The sequence below is a fragment of the Nerophis lumbriciformis genome, linkage group LG10, assembly GCF_033978685.3.
Source record: "Nerophis lumbriciformis linkage group LG10, RoL_Nlum_v2.1, whole genome shotgun sequence".
In the NCBI taxonomy this organism is placed as follows: Eukaryota; Metazoa; Chordata; class Actinopteri; order Syngnathiformes; family Syngnathidae; genus Nerophis; species Nerophis lumbriciformis.
Genome location: NC_084557.2, coordinates 9,727,501 through 9,745,000, shown reverse-complemented (window position 1 = coordinate 9,745,000; position 17,500 = coordinate 9,727,501). Strand labels below are relative to the sequence as shown.

The 17,500-nt window shown below is 39.9% G+C and overlaps 1 protein-coding gene across 1 annotated transcript in view; it reads left to right on the top strand.

Moving 5' to 3' along the window:
* Positions 1–6,004: 6,004 nt before the first annotated feature.
* Positions 6,005–17,500, top strand: part of LOC133612671 (tripartite motif-containing protein 14) — an 18,427-nt gene continuing 6,931 nt past the window's right edge. The window contains exons 1-2 of the mRNA XM_061970298.2: positions 6,005–6,315; positions 13,805–14,670. Of these exons, the coding sequence (XP_061826282.1) occupies positions 6,063–6,315; positions 13,805–14,670 (1,119 nt within the window). The 5' untranslated portion in view covers positions 6,005–6,062. The remainder of the gene's footprint in view (positions 6,316–13,804; positions 14,671–17,500) is intronic.

Genomic DNA, 17,500 nt, shown 5'->3' with positions numbered 1-17,500 from the left:
TATATATATATATATATATATATATATATATATGTGTGTGCATGTATGTATGTATATATATATATATATATATATATATATATATATATATATATATATATATACAGTATATATACACATATATACAGTACAGGCCAAAAGTTTGGACAGACCTTCTCGTTCAATGTGTTTTCTTTATTTTCATGACTATTTACATTGTAGATTGTCACATCAAAACTATGAATGAACACATGTGGAGTTATGTACTTAACAAAAAAAGGTGAAATAACTGCAAAACGTGTTATATTCTAGTTTCTTCAAAATAGCCACCCTTGCTCTGATTACTGCTTTGCACACTCTTGGCATTCTCTCGATGAGCTTCAAGCCTCCGTTGCAGAACCTCCAGGTTCTGTTAACGGCTTCTTCCCTCAGGCCATAAGACTCTTGAATGCATCATAATAATCCCCTCAATTCCCCCAAAAAAGAGATTAACTGGCTGGAATATAAAGACAATATAACATATATTATTATAAACGTGGATGCATATGCAAAAGTGCAATATATTTATCTGTACAGTAATCTATTTATTTATATCTGCACTTTATTGCTTTTTTATCCTGCACTACAACGAGCTAATGCAACGAAATGTTGTTCTTATCTGTACTGTAAAGTTCAAATTTGAATGACAATAAAAAGGATGTCTAAGTCTCAGAGGTAGTCACCTGAAATGGTTTTCACTTCACCGGTGTGCTTGAAGCACATGGAGAGAATGCCAAGAGTGTGCAAAACAGTAATCAGAGCAAAGGGTGGCTATTTTGAAGAAACTAGAATATAAAACATGTTTTCAGTTATTTTGTTGTTAAATACATAACTCCACATGTGTTCATTCATAGTTTTGATGTGACAATCTACAATGTAAATACTCATGAAAATAAAGAAAACACATTGAATGAATAGAAGGTATGTCCAAACTTTTGGCCTTTATATACAGCCCGGCCCCCAACCCAATGCGGCCCCCATGTCAAAAAGTTTGGGGACCCCTGTTTTAGGTCATCCCCCCCTCAATGCCCAGCTAGCTAACTTTGCACAGCGCTCCGGTTTGCTCTTTTATAGTATGGACACTGTGACGGGGCTGCCGCTTGCAGGACGTGTAGCTGGTGTCTGTCTGCTGGCGCCAACGTGTCACATGGTTGCTTGCCGGGGATGCGAAACGCCACTGACACACACACACGTACACACCCAATTTCCCCGCCGTGTATTTGAGCGTGTCTTCTTGTGTTCCTCTCTGAACCTCCCGTCCGAGCTATCCAGTGCGTGCATACAGGGTAACATGGTGGAGCGGCATCGAACGCCGCGGCTTATGTCGGGATGAAACGGATTTAGCTTCACCTGTCTTGTGTAAATACATATAGAGATGATAGTGCTATAGACATGACCAGCATATACGAAAAGGGTTTATCTTACAAGGATTTTAAGAAAAAGAAAGGAAAAATATACTGACACTTAATAAAGATTTTCACTCTCTGACTGTGTTTTATTGTTTTATTTCCTTTTCCTTTGAAAGGTCAACTTGTTGTCTTGCCCTTGCAGGTTATTTCAAAACATTAATGACAAAACCATAAAATAAGTATCAATACACACTAAAGGCCTACTGAAATCCACGACTACCGACCACGCAGTCTGATAGTTTATATATCAATGATGAAATCCTAACATTGCAACACATGCCAATACGGCCGTGTTAACTTATAAAGTGCAATTTTAAATTTCCTGCGAAACTTCCGGTTGAAAACGTCTAGGGATGATGACGTATGCGCGTGACGTCGATGGTTGAAACGAAAGTATTGGGACGCCATTGTATCCAATACAAAAAGCTCAGTTTTCATCGCAAAATTCCACAGTATTCTGGACATCTGTGTTGGTGAATCTTTTGCAATTTGTTTAATGAACAATGGAGACTGCAAAGAAGATACCTGTAGGTGCGATCGGTGTATTAGCGTCTGGCTACAGCAACACAACCAGGAGGACTTTGACTTGGATAGCAGACGCGCTATCCGACGCTAGCCGCCGACCGCATCGATGATCGGGTGAAGTCCTTCGTCGCGCCGTCGATCGCTGGAACGCAGGTGAGCTTCGGTGTTGATGAGCAGATGAGGGTTGGCGTAGGTGGAGAGCTAATGTTTTTATCATAGCTCTGTCGAGGTCCGTAGCTAAGTTAGCTTTAATGGCGTCGTTAGCAACAGCATTGCTAGGCTTCGCCAGGCTGGAAAGCATTAACCGTGTAGTTACAGGTCCATGGTTTAATAGTATTGTTGATTTTCTGTCTATCCTTCCAGTCAGTGGTTTATTTCTTTTGTTTCTATCTGCAGTTAAGCCCGATGCTATCACGTTAGCTCCGTGGCTAAAGTGCTTCACCGATGTATTGTCGTGGAGATAAAAGTCACTGTGAATGCCCATTTCGCGTTCTCGACTCTCATTTTCAAGAGGATATAGTATCCGAGGTGGTTTAAAATACAAATCCGTGATCCACAATAGAAAAAGGAGAGAGTGTGGAATCCAATGAGCCCTTGTACCTAAGTTACGGTCAGAGCGAAAAAAGATACGTCCTGCACTGCACTCTAGTCCTTCACTCTCACGTTCCTCATCCACGAATCTTTCATCCTGGCTCAAATTAATGGGGTAATCTTCGCTTTCTCGGTCCGAATCGCTCTCGCTGCTGGTGTAAACAATGGGGAAATGTGAGGAGACTTTCAACTTGTGACGTCACGCTACTTCCGGTACAGGCAAGGCTTTTTTTTTATCAGCGATCAAAAGTTGCGAACTTTATCGTCGATGTTTTCTACTAAATCCTTTCAGCAAAAATATGGCAATATCGCGAAATGATCAAGTATGACACATAGTGTCTGTCTTTGTCGTCTTGTTACATAATTGCGCCATTTGTCCCTCGTTAGTGGGACCTGAGTGGGGTGGGTGGGTGGTTTGGGTTTTAAGGGAAAGGGTGTGAATCATTTACTAACTTTAAAATTGTACTGTTTTGACTTGACTTTTTTTCTGTCTGTTTGAAAATGCCAATAAAAAAAGTTGGGGAAAAAAAAAGGTATGACACATAGAATGGATCTGCTATCCCCATTTAAATAAAAAAAATTAATTTCAGTAGGCCTTAAACATATTGGGTTAAAAAAGAACCAAATTTTAACCGAACTGCTGGTTCAGAAAAGGATGAACCCCTTATTTGAGTTATTTTAACTCAACATTTTGGGTTAATTTTTTCAACCCAACTTTTGCATAGAATTATTTAACTAAAAAGTTGAGTTATGACAACTTAATGTTGGGTTATTCCCAACCAAACTATTGGGTTGGATTATTTAACCCAAAAGTTGAGTTATGCTAACTCAATGTTGGTTTATTCATAACCCAAATATTGGGTTATGACTACATTTTACTGCTGGTTTGTCCTACTATTGGGTTGAATCATTTAACCCAAAAGTTGAGTTATGTTAACTCAATGTTGGTTTATTCATAACCCAAATATTGGGTTATGACTACATTTTACTGCTGGTTTGTCCTACTATTGGGTTGAATCATTTAACCCAAAAGTTGAGTTATGTTAACTTAATGTTGGTTTACTCATAACCCAACTATTGGGTTGAATTTATTTAATACAAAAGTTGAGTTATGCTTACTACAATGTTGGGTTATTCCAAACCCAACTATTGGGTTGCGCAATTTAGCTCTCCTTGACCCAATAGTTAGTTAAAAATAAAACATTTTACTGCTGGTTTGTCTTACTATTGGGTTGAATTATTTAACCTAAAAGTTCAGTTATGCTAACTTAATGTTGGTTTATTCATAACCCAACTATTGGGTTGAATTTATTTAACACAATAGCTGAGTTAGGCTCACTACAATGTTGGGTTATTCCAAACCCAACTATTGGGTTGCGCAATTTAGCTCTCCTTGACCCAATAGTTAGTTAAAAATAAAACATTTTACTGCTGGTTTGTCTTACTATTGGGTTGAATTATTTAACCCAAAAGTTGAGTTATGTTAACTCAATGTTGGTTTATTCATAACGCAACTATTGGGTTTAAATTATTTAACACAATAGCTGAGTTAGGCTCACTACAATGTTGGGTTATTCCAAACCCAACTATTGGGTTGCGCAATTTCGCTCTCCTTGACCCAATAGTTGGTTGAAAATAAAACATACTACTGCTGGTTTGTCTTACTATTGGGTTGAATTATTTAACCCAAAAGTTAAGTTATGCTAACTCAATGTTGGTTTACTCGTAACCCAACTATTGGGTTGAATTTATTTAACACAAAAGCTGAGTTATGCTCACTAGAATGTTGGATTATTCCAAATCTAACTATTGGGTTGCGCAATTTCGCTCTCCTTGACCCAATAGTTGGTTAAAAATAAAACATTTTACTGCTGGTTTGTCTTACTATTGGGTTGAATTTTCAACCCAAAAGGTGAGTTATGCTAACTCAATGTTGGTTGATTCATAACCCAAGTATTGGGTTATGAATAAATTTTACTGCTGGTTTGTCTTACTATTGGGTTGAATTATTTAACCCAAAAGTTGAGTTATGTTAACTCAATGTTGGTTTACTTATAACCCAACTATTGGGTTGAATTTATTTAACACAAAAGATGAGTTATGCTCACTACAATGTTGGGTTATTCCAAACCCAACTATTGGGTTGCGCAATTTAGCGCTCCTTGACCCAATAGTTGGTTAAAAATAAAACATACCGGTACTACTGCTGGTTTGGGATTATGCAAGATTAACCTTCCACTCACAAGTAACACGTTTTATCCAAGTCACATGTCAATACTACACAAAACAAGAATGCTGGGGTCAACTAAAGGAACATAACACTGCTGCTCTCCCTATGATAGTAGTCATGCTTCTGGCTGCTCAGTCTGCCATATCATTAGAAATAAAGAATAATAAGTCAGGGGCTAACATGGTTGAGTCATTGCAGTGAAAGCAATCCGGCTCGTGTGTCTAGGATTGGCTTCATTGGTTTCTTGGGAGTCGTTTTGGGGGACCAGACAGTGAATAACATTAACTGTGTTTCATTAGACCGCAACAACACTACGTTATGTTGGAATTAATTTGTGGGGTTAATTGTGTGGTTATTGCTTTTTCTAATGCATGGAACTTCGCAATAATTAAATAATTTAACCAGGGTTGGTTGCAAACATCTTCATCTTCATTAGGAGCAAAGCTACTATTTATATAATAATTCATTATGATACTGTTAACAGGCTTGTTTCTGTGGGATGTAATGACCTAATTTTATGTTTATTATGTGTTGTCAACTTTGTACTTGTTTATGTCATTGCCTGAAAGAAATAAATGAATGAAAAAGAAAAAAAAAAGAAAAATGCATTCATTTATTTAAATCTACAGTCTACAGTAATGGACTGGATTGAAACTGGAAAATATATACTACCAAAAAAAAGTTTGCAAAATTCTAGAAGTTTTAGAATGAGGGAAATATATATATATATGAAATACTTGACTTGGTGAATTCTAGCTGTAAATATACTCCTCCCCTCTTAACCACGCCCCCAACCACGCCCCCACCCCCCACCTCCCGAAATTGGAGGTCTCAAGGTTGGCAAGTATGCAAATATGCACTAACTTTTTTTTTTGTTTGATTGAAACTTTTATTAGTAGATTGCACATTTCAGTACATATTCCGTACAATTGACCACTAAATGGTAACACCCGAATAAGTTTTTCAACTTGTTTAAGTCGGGGTCCACGTAATCAATCAATTGGTAATCAAATTTTTACAGGTGAATTTAATTTAACCTTCTTTTACATTTTGATTACGTATAATTAATGAATTAATGGCAATGTTAAACACGGTAAAAGCAACGTTGTTATTAGTTTTCCTCAAATTATTTCGCCTTTTTAAAAAAATGTTTTTTTTTTTTTTAATCCTGACACTGTGCCTTTAAGAGCTGCAACCCAGGCGAGCGGAAACGAGATTCAAATGTTAAGCCCCGCCTCCTCCAACTGTTTTCCGGGAGCCAGAAGTATTCGCGCCACACCTCAAATAACATGGGGGCTTCGTTGGCTGCTCCGCCTTTCATTTGTCCTCTCTGTCGCGACGTGACGCGGAATCCCGTCATCCTCGAGTGTAAACACCGCTTCTGTCCACGGTGTATCGGGGACTTGTGGAGTGTTTGCCCGTCTGGGCCGTTCAATTGTCCCGGATGGAGGTGCAAAACAAGCTACCAGACGCTGCCGTTTGACAGCGGTTTGTTATGGCCGCCGAAAACCAGTCCGAGGGCTTCGACTTCCAGCAACCTCGGTAAAGTAGCACGCGTTTTTATGAATATTTGCAGTTTTTATAACCTTTAGAAAGAAAAACACTTGCTTTTAGCCATCCCATAAACACTAAATGGTGGGTGGCACGTGACGTCATTTCCTGTTGCTGTCGCCCGAAACAAGCGTATAAATTATGGTTTAATTCGTTTTCTATTCAAACAGTCAGAATTGTTTCACTCAAAAAGTAGCACGAATTGTTCTTAATATTTTCAGTTTGTATAACCTCTGGAAAGAAAAACGCGTGCTTTTAGCCATAGACATCTTATAAGTAGACGCAGCATCGAGCGCTACTGGCGCTGACGAGACGCGGGGCCGCCATCTTGGAGTGGTGATCCGCTCCACTCTTTTGATTGATTGATTGATTGAAACTTGTATTAGTAGATTGCACAGTACAGTACATATTCTGTACAATTGACCACTAAATGGTAACACCCGAATACGTTTTTTAACTTGTTTAAGCCGGGGTCCACGTAAATCAATTCATGGTACAAATATATACTATCAGCATAATACAGTCATCCCACAAGTTAATCATCAGAGTATATACATTGATTTATTTACATTATGTACAATATTTACAATCTGGGGGTGGGATGAGGAGGGTTTAGTTGATATCAGCACTTCAGTCATGAACAATTGCATCATCAGAGAAATGGACATTGTAACTGTAGGTCTGACTTGGTAGGATATGTACAGCAAGCAGAGAACATAGTGAATTCAGAAAGCATAAGAACAAGTATATACATTTGATTATTTACAATCCGGGGATGTGGAAGGGGGAGGGTGTTAGTCAAGGTTTGAGGTTGACTGGAGGTGTTGTTTTAGTGCGGTTTTGAAGGAGGATAGAGATGCCCTTTCTTTTACACCTGTTGGGAGTGCATTCCATATTGATGTGGCATAGAAGGAGAATGAGTTAAGACCTTTGTTAGATCGGAATCTGGGTTTAACGTGGTTAGTGGAGCTCCCCCTGGTGTTGTGGTAATGGCGGTCAGTTAAAGAAGTAGTTTGACATGTACTTCGGTATCAGGGAGGTGTAGCGGATTTTATAGACTAGTGCAGTTCATTTGGCAGGAGCAATGAACTGTCAGCGCATTTAATTCTTCTTACCTCACCGAATACCACTGATTTTCACGCACTTTTTTGTCATACGTGTAGCTATGATAAAGGACACATGTTTTGGCGTGTTTTATTATTCCCTCCGCTGGTTGTTCAGGGGAATGTGTAGGTCACATTTATTTGTGCATCTGGTTTGTGGGAGGAATGTCTCATCCACACAAAAGCAAAAAAGCGATCCACATTTGCAAATTCAATACAAATACAAAATCACACATATTTATATTCAAATCTCAAAAATATATTTGCAAATACACGTTTATTCATACAAATTCTGGATTTATTTGTATGTCACATTTTTATATTTTATTTGTATATATTTTCAAATCTCAAATATATTTACAAATACGCGTTTATTTATACAAATTATTTATTTTTTTGTATATCGCATTTGTTTATTTATTAATATATGCATATGTATTAATGTCATATTGATATATATAAATTGATGTGAGACAATTCTACTTCCATAGTTACTACATTATATATAGACTTGCATTGTGTATTTAAAAAAAACCTGGTTTATCGTCTTTAAAATTATAAAAAAAGACGTATGTTCTTGTCTCTCATAATGATTGTGAACGATAGGTAAAATGACAAAAGAAGTGCAGTTCCCCTTTAACTTTTGCAAACTCAGAGGCGAGAATGAAGCTTACCAGCACAGGATGTCAATACAGCAGCATAAGGTAGTTCGTTACCTCTCTTGATCAATGCGCCGCTAAAAATAGTTCCTTCACATTATTAACGTGGTTGTGAGTTCAAACCCCGGCCGAGTCATACCAAAGACTATAAAAAAGGGGACCCATCACCTCCCTGCTTGGCACTCAGCATCAAGGGTTGGAATTGGGAATTGTATCACCAAAAGTTATTCCCGGGCGCGGCCACCGCTGCTGCTCACTGCTCTCTCACCTCCCAGGGGGTGGTCAAGGGTGATGGGTCAAATGCAGAGAATAATTTCGCCACACCTCGTGTGTGTGTGTGTGTGTGTGTGTGACAATCATTGGCACTTATTATTATATCGCTAATACTTGATTAATATTCAGATCACAAAATGTAAATGTAGTATTGTTGGCGCTTTTTAGATGTTTTTTTAATTAGGTTTTATGGTCGGAATTGACACAATGACTTCATGGATCCCGTGGGCTCCATTGTAAGCAGACTTTTATTTACGAGTTCCAATGCATTAGAAAAAGAAAGACATGTGTTCTTGTCTCTCATGAGGATTGTGAATTTTAGGTAAAATTCCAAAGAAGTTCAGTTGCCCTTTAAAAAAAATCCTCAAAGATATTACGATGTTGGCTAATTGATGAATGGGATGGCGTGAAATAATGTAGAGACAGACATTTCTGTTATATTAATGAGATGGTTAACGTGGACCCCGACTTAAAGGGGAACATTATCACAATTTCAGAAGGGTTAAAACCATTAAAAATCAGTTCCCAGTGGCTTATTTCATTTTTCGAAGTTTTTTCCTAAATTTTACCCATCACGCAATATCCCTAAAAAAGCTTCAAAGTGCCTGATTTTAACCATCGTTATATACACCCGTCCATTTTCCTGTGACGTCACATAGTGATGCCAACACAAACAAACATGGCGCAGACTCGGATTTCAGCGGCTTAAGCGATTCAACAGATTACGCATGTATTGAAACGGATGGTTGTAGTGTGGAGGCAGGTAGCGAAAACGAAATTGAAGAAGAAACTGAAGCTACTGAGCCATATCGGTTTGAACCGTATGCAAGCGAAACCGACGAAAACGACACGGGAGAAAGCGAGGACGAATTCGGCGATAGCCTTCTAACCAATGATTGGTATGTGTTTGTTTGGCATTAAAGGAAACTAACAACTATGAACTAAGTTTACAGCATATGAAATACATTTGGCAACAACATGCACTTTGAGAGTGCAGACAGCCCAATTTTCATCAATTAATATATTCTGTAGACATACCCTCATCCGCGCTCTTTTCCTGAAAGCTGATCTGTCCAGTTTTGGAGTTGATGTCAGCAGGCCAGGGAAGCTAGGGTCTTCTCTTGATCATCTTCGGTGGAATAAGGGACGGTGTGAGCCAAGACATCCAGGGGGGTTTAGCTCGCTCGTCTGCGGGAACAAACTGCCGCCATTGCTTGACGTGCTACCGAGGTCTTTTGTCCCTGAATTGCTCACACACTCCGGCAGATTCAATGGAGGTCTGGCGGCAGATTTCTTTGACTTTATCGTTGGAAATGCATCTGCTTTGAGTGTCGCAGGATATCCACACATTCTTGCCATCTCTGTCGTAGCATAGCTTTCGTCGGTAAAGTGTGCGGAACAAACGTCCAATTTCTTGCCACTTTCGCATCTTTGGGCCACTGGTGCAACTTGAATCCGTCCCTGTTCGTGTTGTTACACCCTCCGACAACACACCGACGAGGCATGATGTCTCTAAGGTACGGAAAACAGTCGAAAAAACGGAAAATAACAGAGCTGATTTGACTCGGTGTTTGTAATGTGTTTGAGAAAATGGCGGATTGCTTCCCGATGTGACGTCACAACGGATGCGTCACGTTGCGATGACGTCACGTTGTGACGTCATCGCTCCGAGAGCGGATAATAGAAAGGCGTTTAATTGGCCAAAATTCACCCATTTAGAGTTCGAAAATCGGTGAAAAAAATATATGGTCTTTTTTCTGCAACATCAAGGTATATATTGACGCTTACATAGGTCTGGTGATAATGTTCCCCTTTAAACAAGTTGAAAAACTTATTCGGGTGTTACCATTTAGTGGTCAATTGTACGGAATATGTACTGTACTGTGCAATCTACTAATAAAAGTTTCAATAAATCAATCAAAGCTATTTGGTTTAATATAATGAAACTTATTTGGGGCAGTCACATTCACATTAACAAAGACAGTTGACTTAACCAAAACTAGCAATAGCCAAAAATGTTAAGGAACCCTAGTCAGTGTTTTCTAAAGAACTGCAAAGAGTGCAAACAATTGGTGTGTTGCAGGGGTAAGTCACCTTCTAATTTGCAGAATTGATCGTGTCGCATGTGCGTGGAGGTTCAGTTATTGCTATCGCTATATAAAATGAAATGTAAGGCTCTTCAGGAAAAATACTCCGCATATCATGGACTGAAAAGAAAAGTAATGAAGAGGTATTGGCAAAGGCTAAAACAAGAAGATCTCTAATTGCAACGATTCGAAATAGGCAGCTGAAATTCCTCGGACATATCATTCGAAAAGACTGCTTAGAAAAACTAGTAGGAAAGAAAGCTCCAGGTCGACAACGAACAATATATATCAACAGCCTAAGAAATGTTATCGGAAATATCAATAATATAGAACTCATACATAGAGCGGACGACAGAGAAGACTGGAGAGCCCTGATCATCGATGCCTGCAAACAGGCCTGATACCCCATGATGATATAGAAAACACAATTAAAATATTTCGACCAACTTGGAGGTGTCTGTCTTCATCTTTTGTTAGAATTAATATGATTGGTCGTAAGTAAGATAACTTTATATAACTGTAATACCTTGCAATTATTCTCACTTAACCTTTTATTAGTTCACAGCACTCACTACTAAATGAGCAAAAGTGCTGTCAAATGATTAAAAACTTTCAATTATGGTTGTGAGAGGATTCACTTCGATTACCCAGAGAGAGCTAGGGTTAGTTTTATTTGCAGACGACACAACTGCTTTCTGTTCAGGAGAGAACACACAGAAGATAATACAAATAATAACAGAAGAAATGAACAAATTAAAAAAATACAGACTATCTTTGAATTTGGTAACAGTAGAAAAGAGCATCATACACGAATACAAATAGACGGAGTAGACATTGAAAGGGTAAAAGAAACCAGATTTTTGGGAGTATTAATAGATGATCAAATGAACTGGAAATCTCATATACAAAACATACAACAAAAGGTGGCAAAACAATTTTCAATAATGAATAAAGCAAAATACGTCCTGGGCCAAAAATCACTTCATATTCTCTACTGCTCGCTAGTGTTACATATCTGAGTTATTGTGCAGAAATATGGGGAAATAACTAAAAATGTGCGCTACATTCGTTAACAGTGTTACAAAAAAGATCAATTAGACTGATACATAATGTTGGATATAGAGAACATACAAACCCTTTATTTATTGAGTCAAAAATATTAAAGTTCGAAGATTTGGTAAAATTGCAAACAGCTAAAATGATGTATAAAGCAAACTATAACCTGCTATCAAAGAATGTACAACAATTCTTCTCAACTAAAGAGGAGAAATATAACCTTGGAGGAAAATCTAATTTAAAACATTTGTATGCACGTACAACACTTAGAACCTTCAGCATATCAGTATGTGGAATTCAATTATGGAATGGATTAAGTAATGAAGTTAAACATTGTACTGATATGATCCAGTTTAAAAGGTTGTTCAAATTAATAGTGCTTACAAAGTACAAAGAAGAAGAAGAATGATAAATTGTTCATCTCCGTATGTTAATAATGACTGAATTAATTAATTACGTATTACAAAACTGTTGTATATACTAATTCATTATTTTATTATAAAAAGTTCAGTAAACTATTGTATATATTTGTAAATGCTCTGAAGTGGGAAAGGGGTAGGATTAAATAAGCTTAGCTTCTTCCTACTCCTTTTCGGACATGATGTAAAATGAAATGATTTGAAACTGTGATGTATTATATAGGGATGTCCCGATCCGATATTTGCCAAAAAATGCGTATCGGCAAGGCATGGGAAAATGCCGATCCAGATCCGTGTTTTCCAACGCACCGATTTAAATAATAAATTCCACTTTTCTGCTGCTCCCTAATTTCCGTTCCGCATTTTCCAGCACACCTTCAACACATCCACAGGTCTGTGGATTCTCACGCAGTTGCTTTTAGCTGCTGGCATTACACGACAGACTCTTCTCACTCTTTTCTGTCTCTCCTTCTCACAGACAGCGAGCGCACCTTCTTACACACGTCACATACGTATACCTCCTCCCCGAGCAGAGAGGTAGCAGCCTGGCTAACATTAGCTGTGATGCTAGCGCAGCCGTGTGACCAACGTTCCCTCTGCGCATAGCAATTATATGCCACGCACAAAATCAAATAAAAAAATAAGCGCATAACAATTTTCGACACACGGACACGACAGAGAAAACCGTTTTCATCATCATTGTTCAAATATTGTAACGTTTTTGAGACGCTTATCTCCATTCGGTGCCACACGCCCACACCATCAAAATGCCGAGGCAAAAATTTCCACATCAACACCGTATGAAAAAATTTGTGATTTTTTTTTTTTTAGTTGTGATTTCCTTCTCTACATGAAAGTTTAAAAGTAGCATATATAATGCAGTATGAAGAAGAATGTTTTAATGTAGACATGCAAGCCTTGAAAGAAAATTTTGAAAATCAAGACTACATTTCCTGCAAATGGGTGCATTTCTACCCTATATTTTAACTTTAGATTTATTCTCATATCAAACTCTTTTGGCTGTCTTTTTGACACTTACCCTCCACACCCCGGATTATAAATAATGTAAATAATTCAATGTGATTATCTTGTGTGATGACTGTATTATGATGATAGTATATATCTGATAGTATATATCTGTATCATGAATCAATTTAAGTGGACCTCGACTTAAACAAGTTGAAAAACGTATTCGGGTGTTACCATTTAGTGGTCAATTGTACGGAATATGTACTTGACTGTGCAACCTACTAATAAAAGTCTCAATCAATCAATCAAAACACATAGAATCATCATACTGCTGTGATTATATGCATCAAGTGTTCATTCAAGGCTAAGGCAAAATATCGAGATATATATCGTGTATCGCAATATGGCCTTAAAATATCGCAATATTAAAAAAGGCCATATCGCCCAGCCCTAGTTCAATGATGCCATTTCTGTTTGTCATGTATAATTTTGTCTATTTTGTGTTTATCCTTGAATAAACAGGTCAGTTTCTTGTTACCAACCATTGTGTATTATTCAAACTCCCCTAATTCAGCTGGCTAGTTGTTATCAAGAGTACTAAAACCCTTTTCAACATGATTCTGACAACTAAGTAGGCTAAATAACTTTAAACTTTAATACATGCTCGGATAGGCCAGTATCGGTCAGTGTCGGTATCGGTCAGTATCGGATCGGAAGTGCAAAAACCTGGATCGGGACATCCCTAGTATTATACTGTAAATGTGTTCATGTTCGAAATAAACTAAAGAAAGAAGAAGAAGAGCTGTGAGGGCCCAGCATGTAGACTCATAGATATTACTGATGACAGATGTTTCAAGCTTTGGTGGAAATCTGTAGTTTTTGAGGGCCCCTGTTTGTACTCTGCTATTTTTCAGACACATCCGGTCATGCTTTAAACACTGATTCCCCGTTGAGGAGGCCTTCAATCAGCCGACTCTTAGGCAAGAGAAAGGCGAGCGCACCAGTTCCAGAGCAACCTGACACCAAGCGGCCAGCTACCTGCGACAGATCGGATGACGTCCAGACTCCAACGCATTCTGTGTCCGACACGGCAGGACAAATCCGCAATGGGAAGGCAACCATTAACGGGGCAAACTCTGAATCGAAAGAGTCTGCGTGTGATAATTCCGGTGACGATGTTACACAACACACAAGTGAGGTGTCACAACATGAAGCAGCAGAAAGGATCAGTACTAATGACACCGACTGCCGCACTGAAGCAGATTTATGTGACGCCCCTCTCCTTGCAACAGAAAATCATTCCTTGACAAAAAAACCTGCCTCCCCTGCCAACCTGCATTCATTTACTACAGCCTCATCTTCACAGGAATCCGTGTCTCCTGCTAGTAAGTCGATACCTCTGATGTCTACCAAGCATGCTGCAGCATCCCCGATCAAAATCAGCATCTTCTCCAAGCCCGAGCACAGAAATACAAGCCCTGTGCAGTGCCATTATTGCCCCAAAACTGTGCATCAGTTAGCCGTGAAGACCTGTTTGGTATGCGGGGCGTCCATGTGTGCAAAGCACCTGCGTCCACACATGGAGTCCCCCGTCTTCCAAAGCCACACCCTGGTTCCGCCCACCGTGGACATTTCTTTCTGGAAGTGCGAGGAGCACCAGGAGCTCAACCGCGTCTACTGTCGGCTGTGTGCTGAGTGCGTGTGCAGTCTGTGCACCGCCGTCGGCCGCCACCGCAACCACGTCTGCATCAGCACGAAGGATGCAGAGATGGAGATCAGGGTAAAGATTGTTCACACGCTGACCACTAAAATTGAGTACACCTGCACAATCTAATGAAACAAACTTTATTGATCCACAAGGGAAATCGTTGTGTTTCAAGAGCTGAATCAAACATTATGCATCAACAAAGATAATTATCAGTTTTGACAAACGGTCAACAAAATGTTTGTTTGACAATATCTTCTTTTTTTTTTCCGGTGATGGATAACTTCATGTCGATAAGTGCGTCTACTTATTATATACACACTACTTATTGTATTGGGGGTGTTAACCTCTTGGGAAGTTTCCAATGAAATTTATGGCCCTACTAATTTTTTTTGTGCCAAATTCATTTTTTCTCTCCAATTTTTTAAGTTGTGTTTTTTCCCAGAGCAGCACGGTGGAACAGGGGTTAGTGTGTGTGCCTCACAATACTACAATTCCGCCCGAGTGCAGCTGGGGTAGGCTCCAGCCCCCCTTGCGACCTCGAGAGGGACAAGCGGTAAAAAATTGATGGCTGGATGTTTTTTTTACCAGTATTTTAAAGGGGACCTATTATGCAAAACCAACTTCTCTTTTTTTCTTTCATAGTTCTTTTTATTGATTTCACATTAACAACATATTCAAACCCTCTTCATCCCCTACCCCTGCTGTCACTCAAAACAAAAACAAAAAACAAAAGTAAGAGTAAAAAAGTACCCGGAGTAAAAAATAAATAAATAAATAAATAGATAAAGTTCAGTACAAGGCACTTAAAACACAGTAATTGAAAACTGAAACATAATGTAGACGCAGCATGACAAGGCCATATTTAGGTACTAGAGATGCGCGGTTTGCGGGCACAACCGCGGAGTCCGCGGATTATCCGCGGATCGGGCGGATGAAATTAAAAAAAAATCGATTTTATCCGCGGGTCGGGTCGGGCGGTTGAAATAAAAAAAAAAAAGATTTTAAATAGATTCAGGCGGGTGGCAGTTAAACCAATTCGGAAATATATATACATAGTTAAATGTTGTTACCCACATACGAAAAACGAGCAGGCACCGGCAGCATATGCCACAACAGAAGAAAAAAAAAGAAGAGATGAACACTTTTACGGAGCGGAGAAGGGACGCCTCGCTGGGGTCCGGGACCGAGGCCCCTTCCCCCGAGAGGGCCCCACCGGGAGCCGTAGCTGAGGCGATCCGCAAGAAGGGCCCGACGCACGTCCAGGGTCACCACCGCGCCCACTGCACGACACCCCGCCTCGTCCGCCTTCGCCGCAGCCGGCGTCACGCGCAGCAGGTAAGCAGCTTACCTGCCCGCCACCCCTGTGGCCGGGGGCTCGTAACAGGGGTCACTCAGCGCGCTCCGCCCGCGCAGCTTACCTGCCCGCCACCCCTGTTGCCGGGGGCGCGTAACAGGGGTCACTCCGCGCGCAGTGCGCTCACGAAAGGGGTGGGGCTCACCCTGGTTGATATAGACGGCAGGACGGTGGCCATGGAAGTCGGAACCCGCTAAGGAGTGTGTAACAACCCACCTGCCGAATCAACTAGCCCTGAAAATGGATGGCGCTGGAGTGTCGGGCCCATACCCGGCCGTCGCCGGCAGCGAGACACGCTTGGAGGTGCGCTCAGCGCGGCTCCCATATGATTGCGCACTGGTGTGCGTCTGGGCCGTGACAGCGTGGCACGCGAATGTCTGTTCTGTATTGGATCAGTCTCCTTTCTTTAACAGGCAAAAGCTTTATAACCTCACTAATGCCTTGCATCGTCTATATTAGATACGTATATAACAACGGGCGGGTGCGGGCGGATGCGGTTCTGATTAAATGTTAGATCGGGTGGATGGCGGATGGTTGACGACTTTCTGATGCGGTTGCGGATGAAATAATTGCCTATCCGCACATCTCTATTAGGTACATATCTAGGGCTCTTCCTGCACTTGTGTAGAAGATTGATCAAAAAAAGTCAAAAAAGGTCTCCACACTTTAAAAAACTTGTTTTCAGAGCCCCGTAATGTGTATCTTATTTTCTCGAGCTTCAGGTTTGCTAGTACGTCCCTTATCCAGTGGGAGACTAAGGGTGGGACAGCCTCCTTCCACTTCAACAATATCAGGCGGCGTGCGAGGAGGGTGGTAAAGGCAACTATTTTGTGACCCCCGACAGGTAGTTCCATCCCTTCAGGAATGATTCCAAATACAGAAATGAAAGGGTTTGGATCAATTTGAATTGTTAAAACCGTGGAGAGTGCTTCGAAGATGGACTTCCAGTACCCCTTTAGCTTCGGACAAAGCCAAAACATATGTATTAATGTTGCGTTATCTAGTTTACATCTATCACATAATGGGTTAATATGGGGAAATATTTTTGCTAATTTTGCTTTTGAGAAGTGCACCCGGTGTATCACTTTAAATTGGACCAGAGAGTGTCGTGTGCACATTGAAGATGAGTGAACCCTTTTCTCAATTTTTGCCCAGGTTACGTCATCTATTGATGTTTGGAGGTCTTGTTCCCATGCTGTTCTGATTCTTAGCATGGAAGTGCATTCTAATCCTGAGAGTAAATTAAGTATAACCAACTTCTCTTTTATTTTTTATTTTATTTAGCCTTTATTTAACCAGGTAAAATCCCATTAAGACCAAAGATCTCTTTTCCAGGGGAGACCTGGCCAAGAGGGCAGCAGCAAGGTTACCGTACATTAAAAACAGTAAACAACACATAAAACATCACATTTACAACATTAAAACTTGCTCATATGACACATGTGCATACAGACAAGGTAGACTGCAATCATTTTACAGAAGCTTTAAACTAATTTAATGTAACAAGGGTTTGAAGTTGAAGATTGGATTGTAGGTTATTCCAAGCCT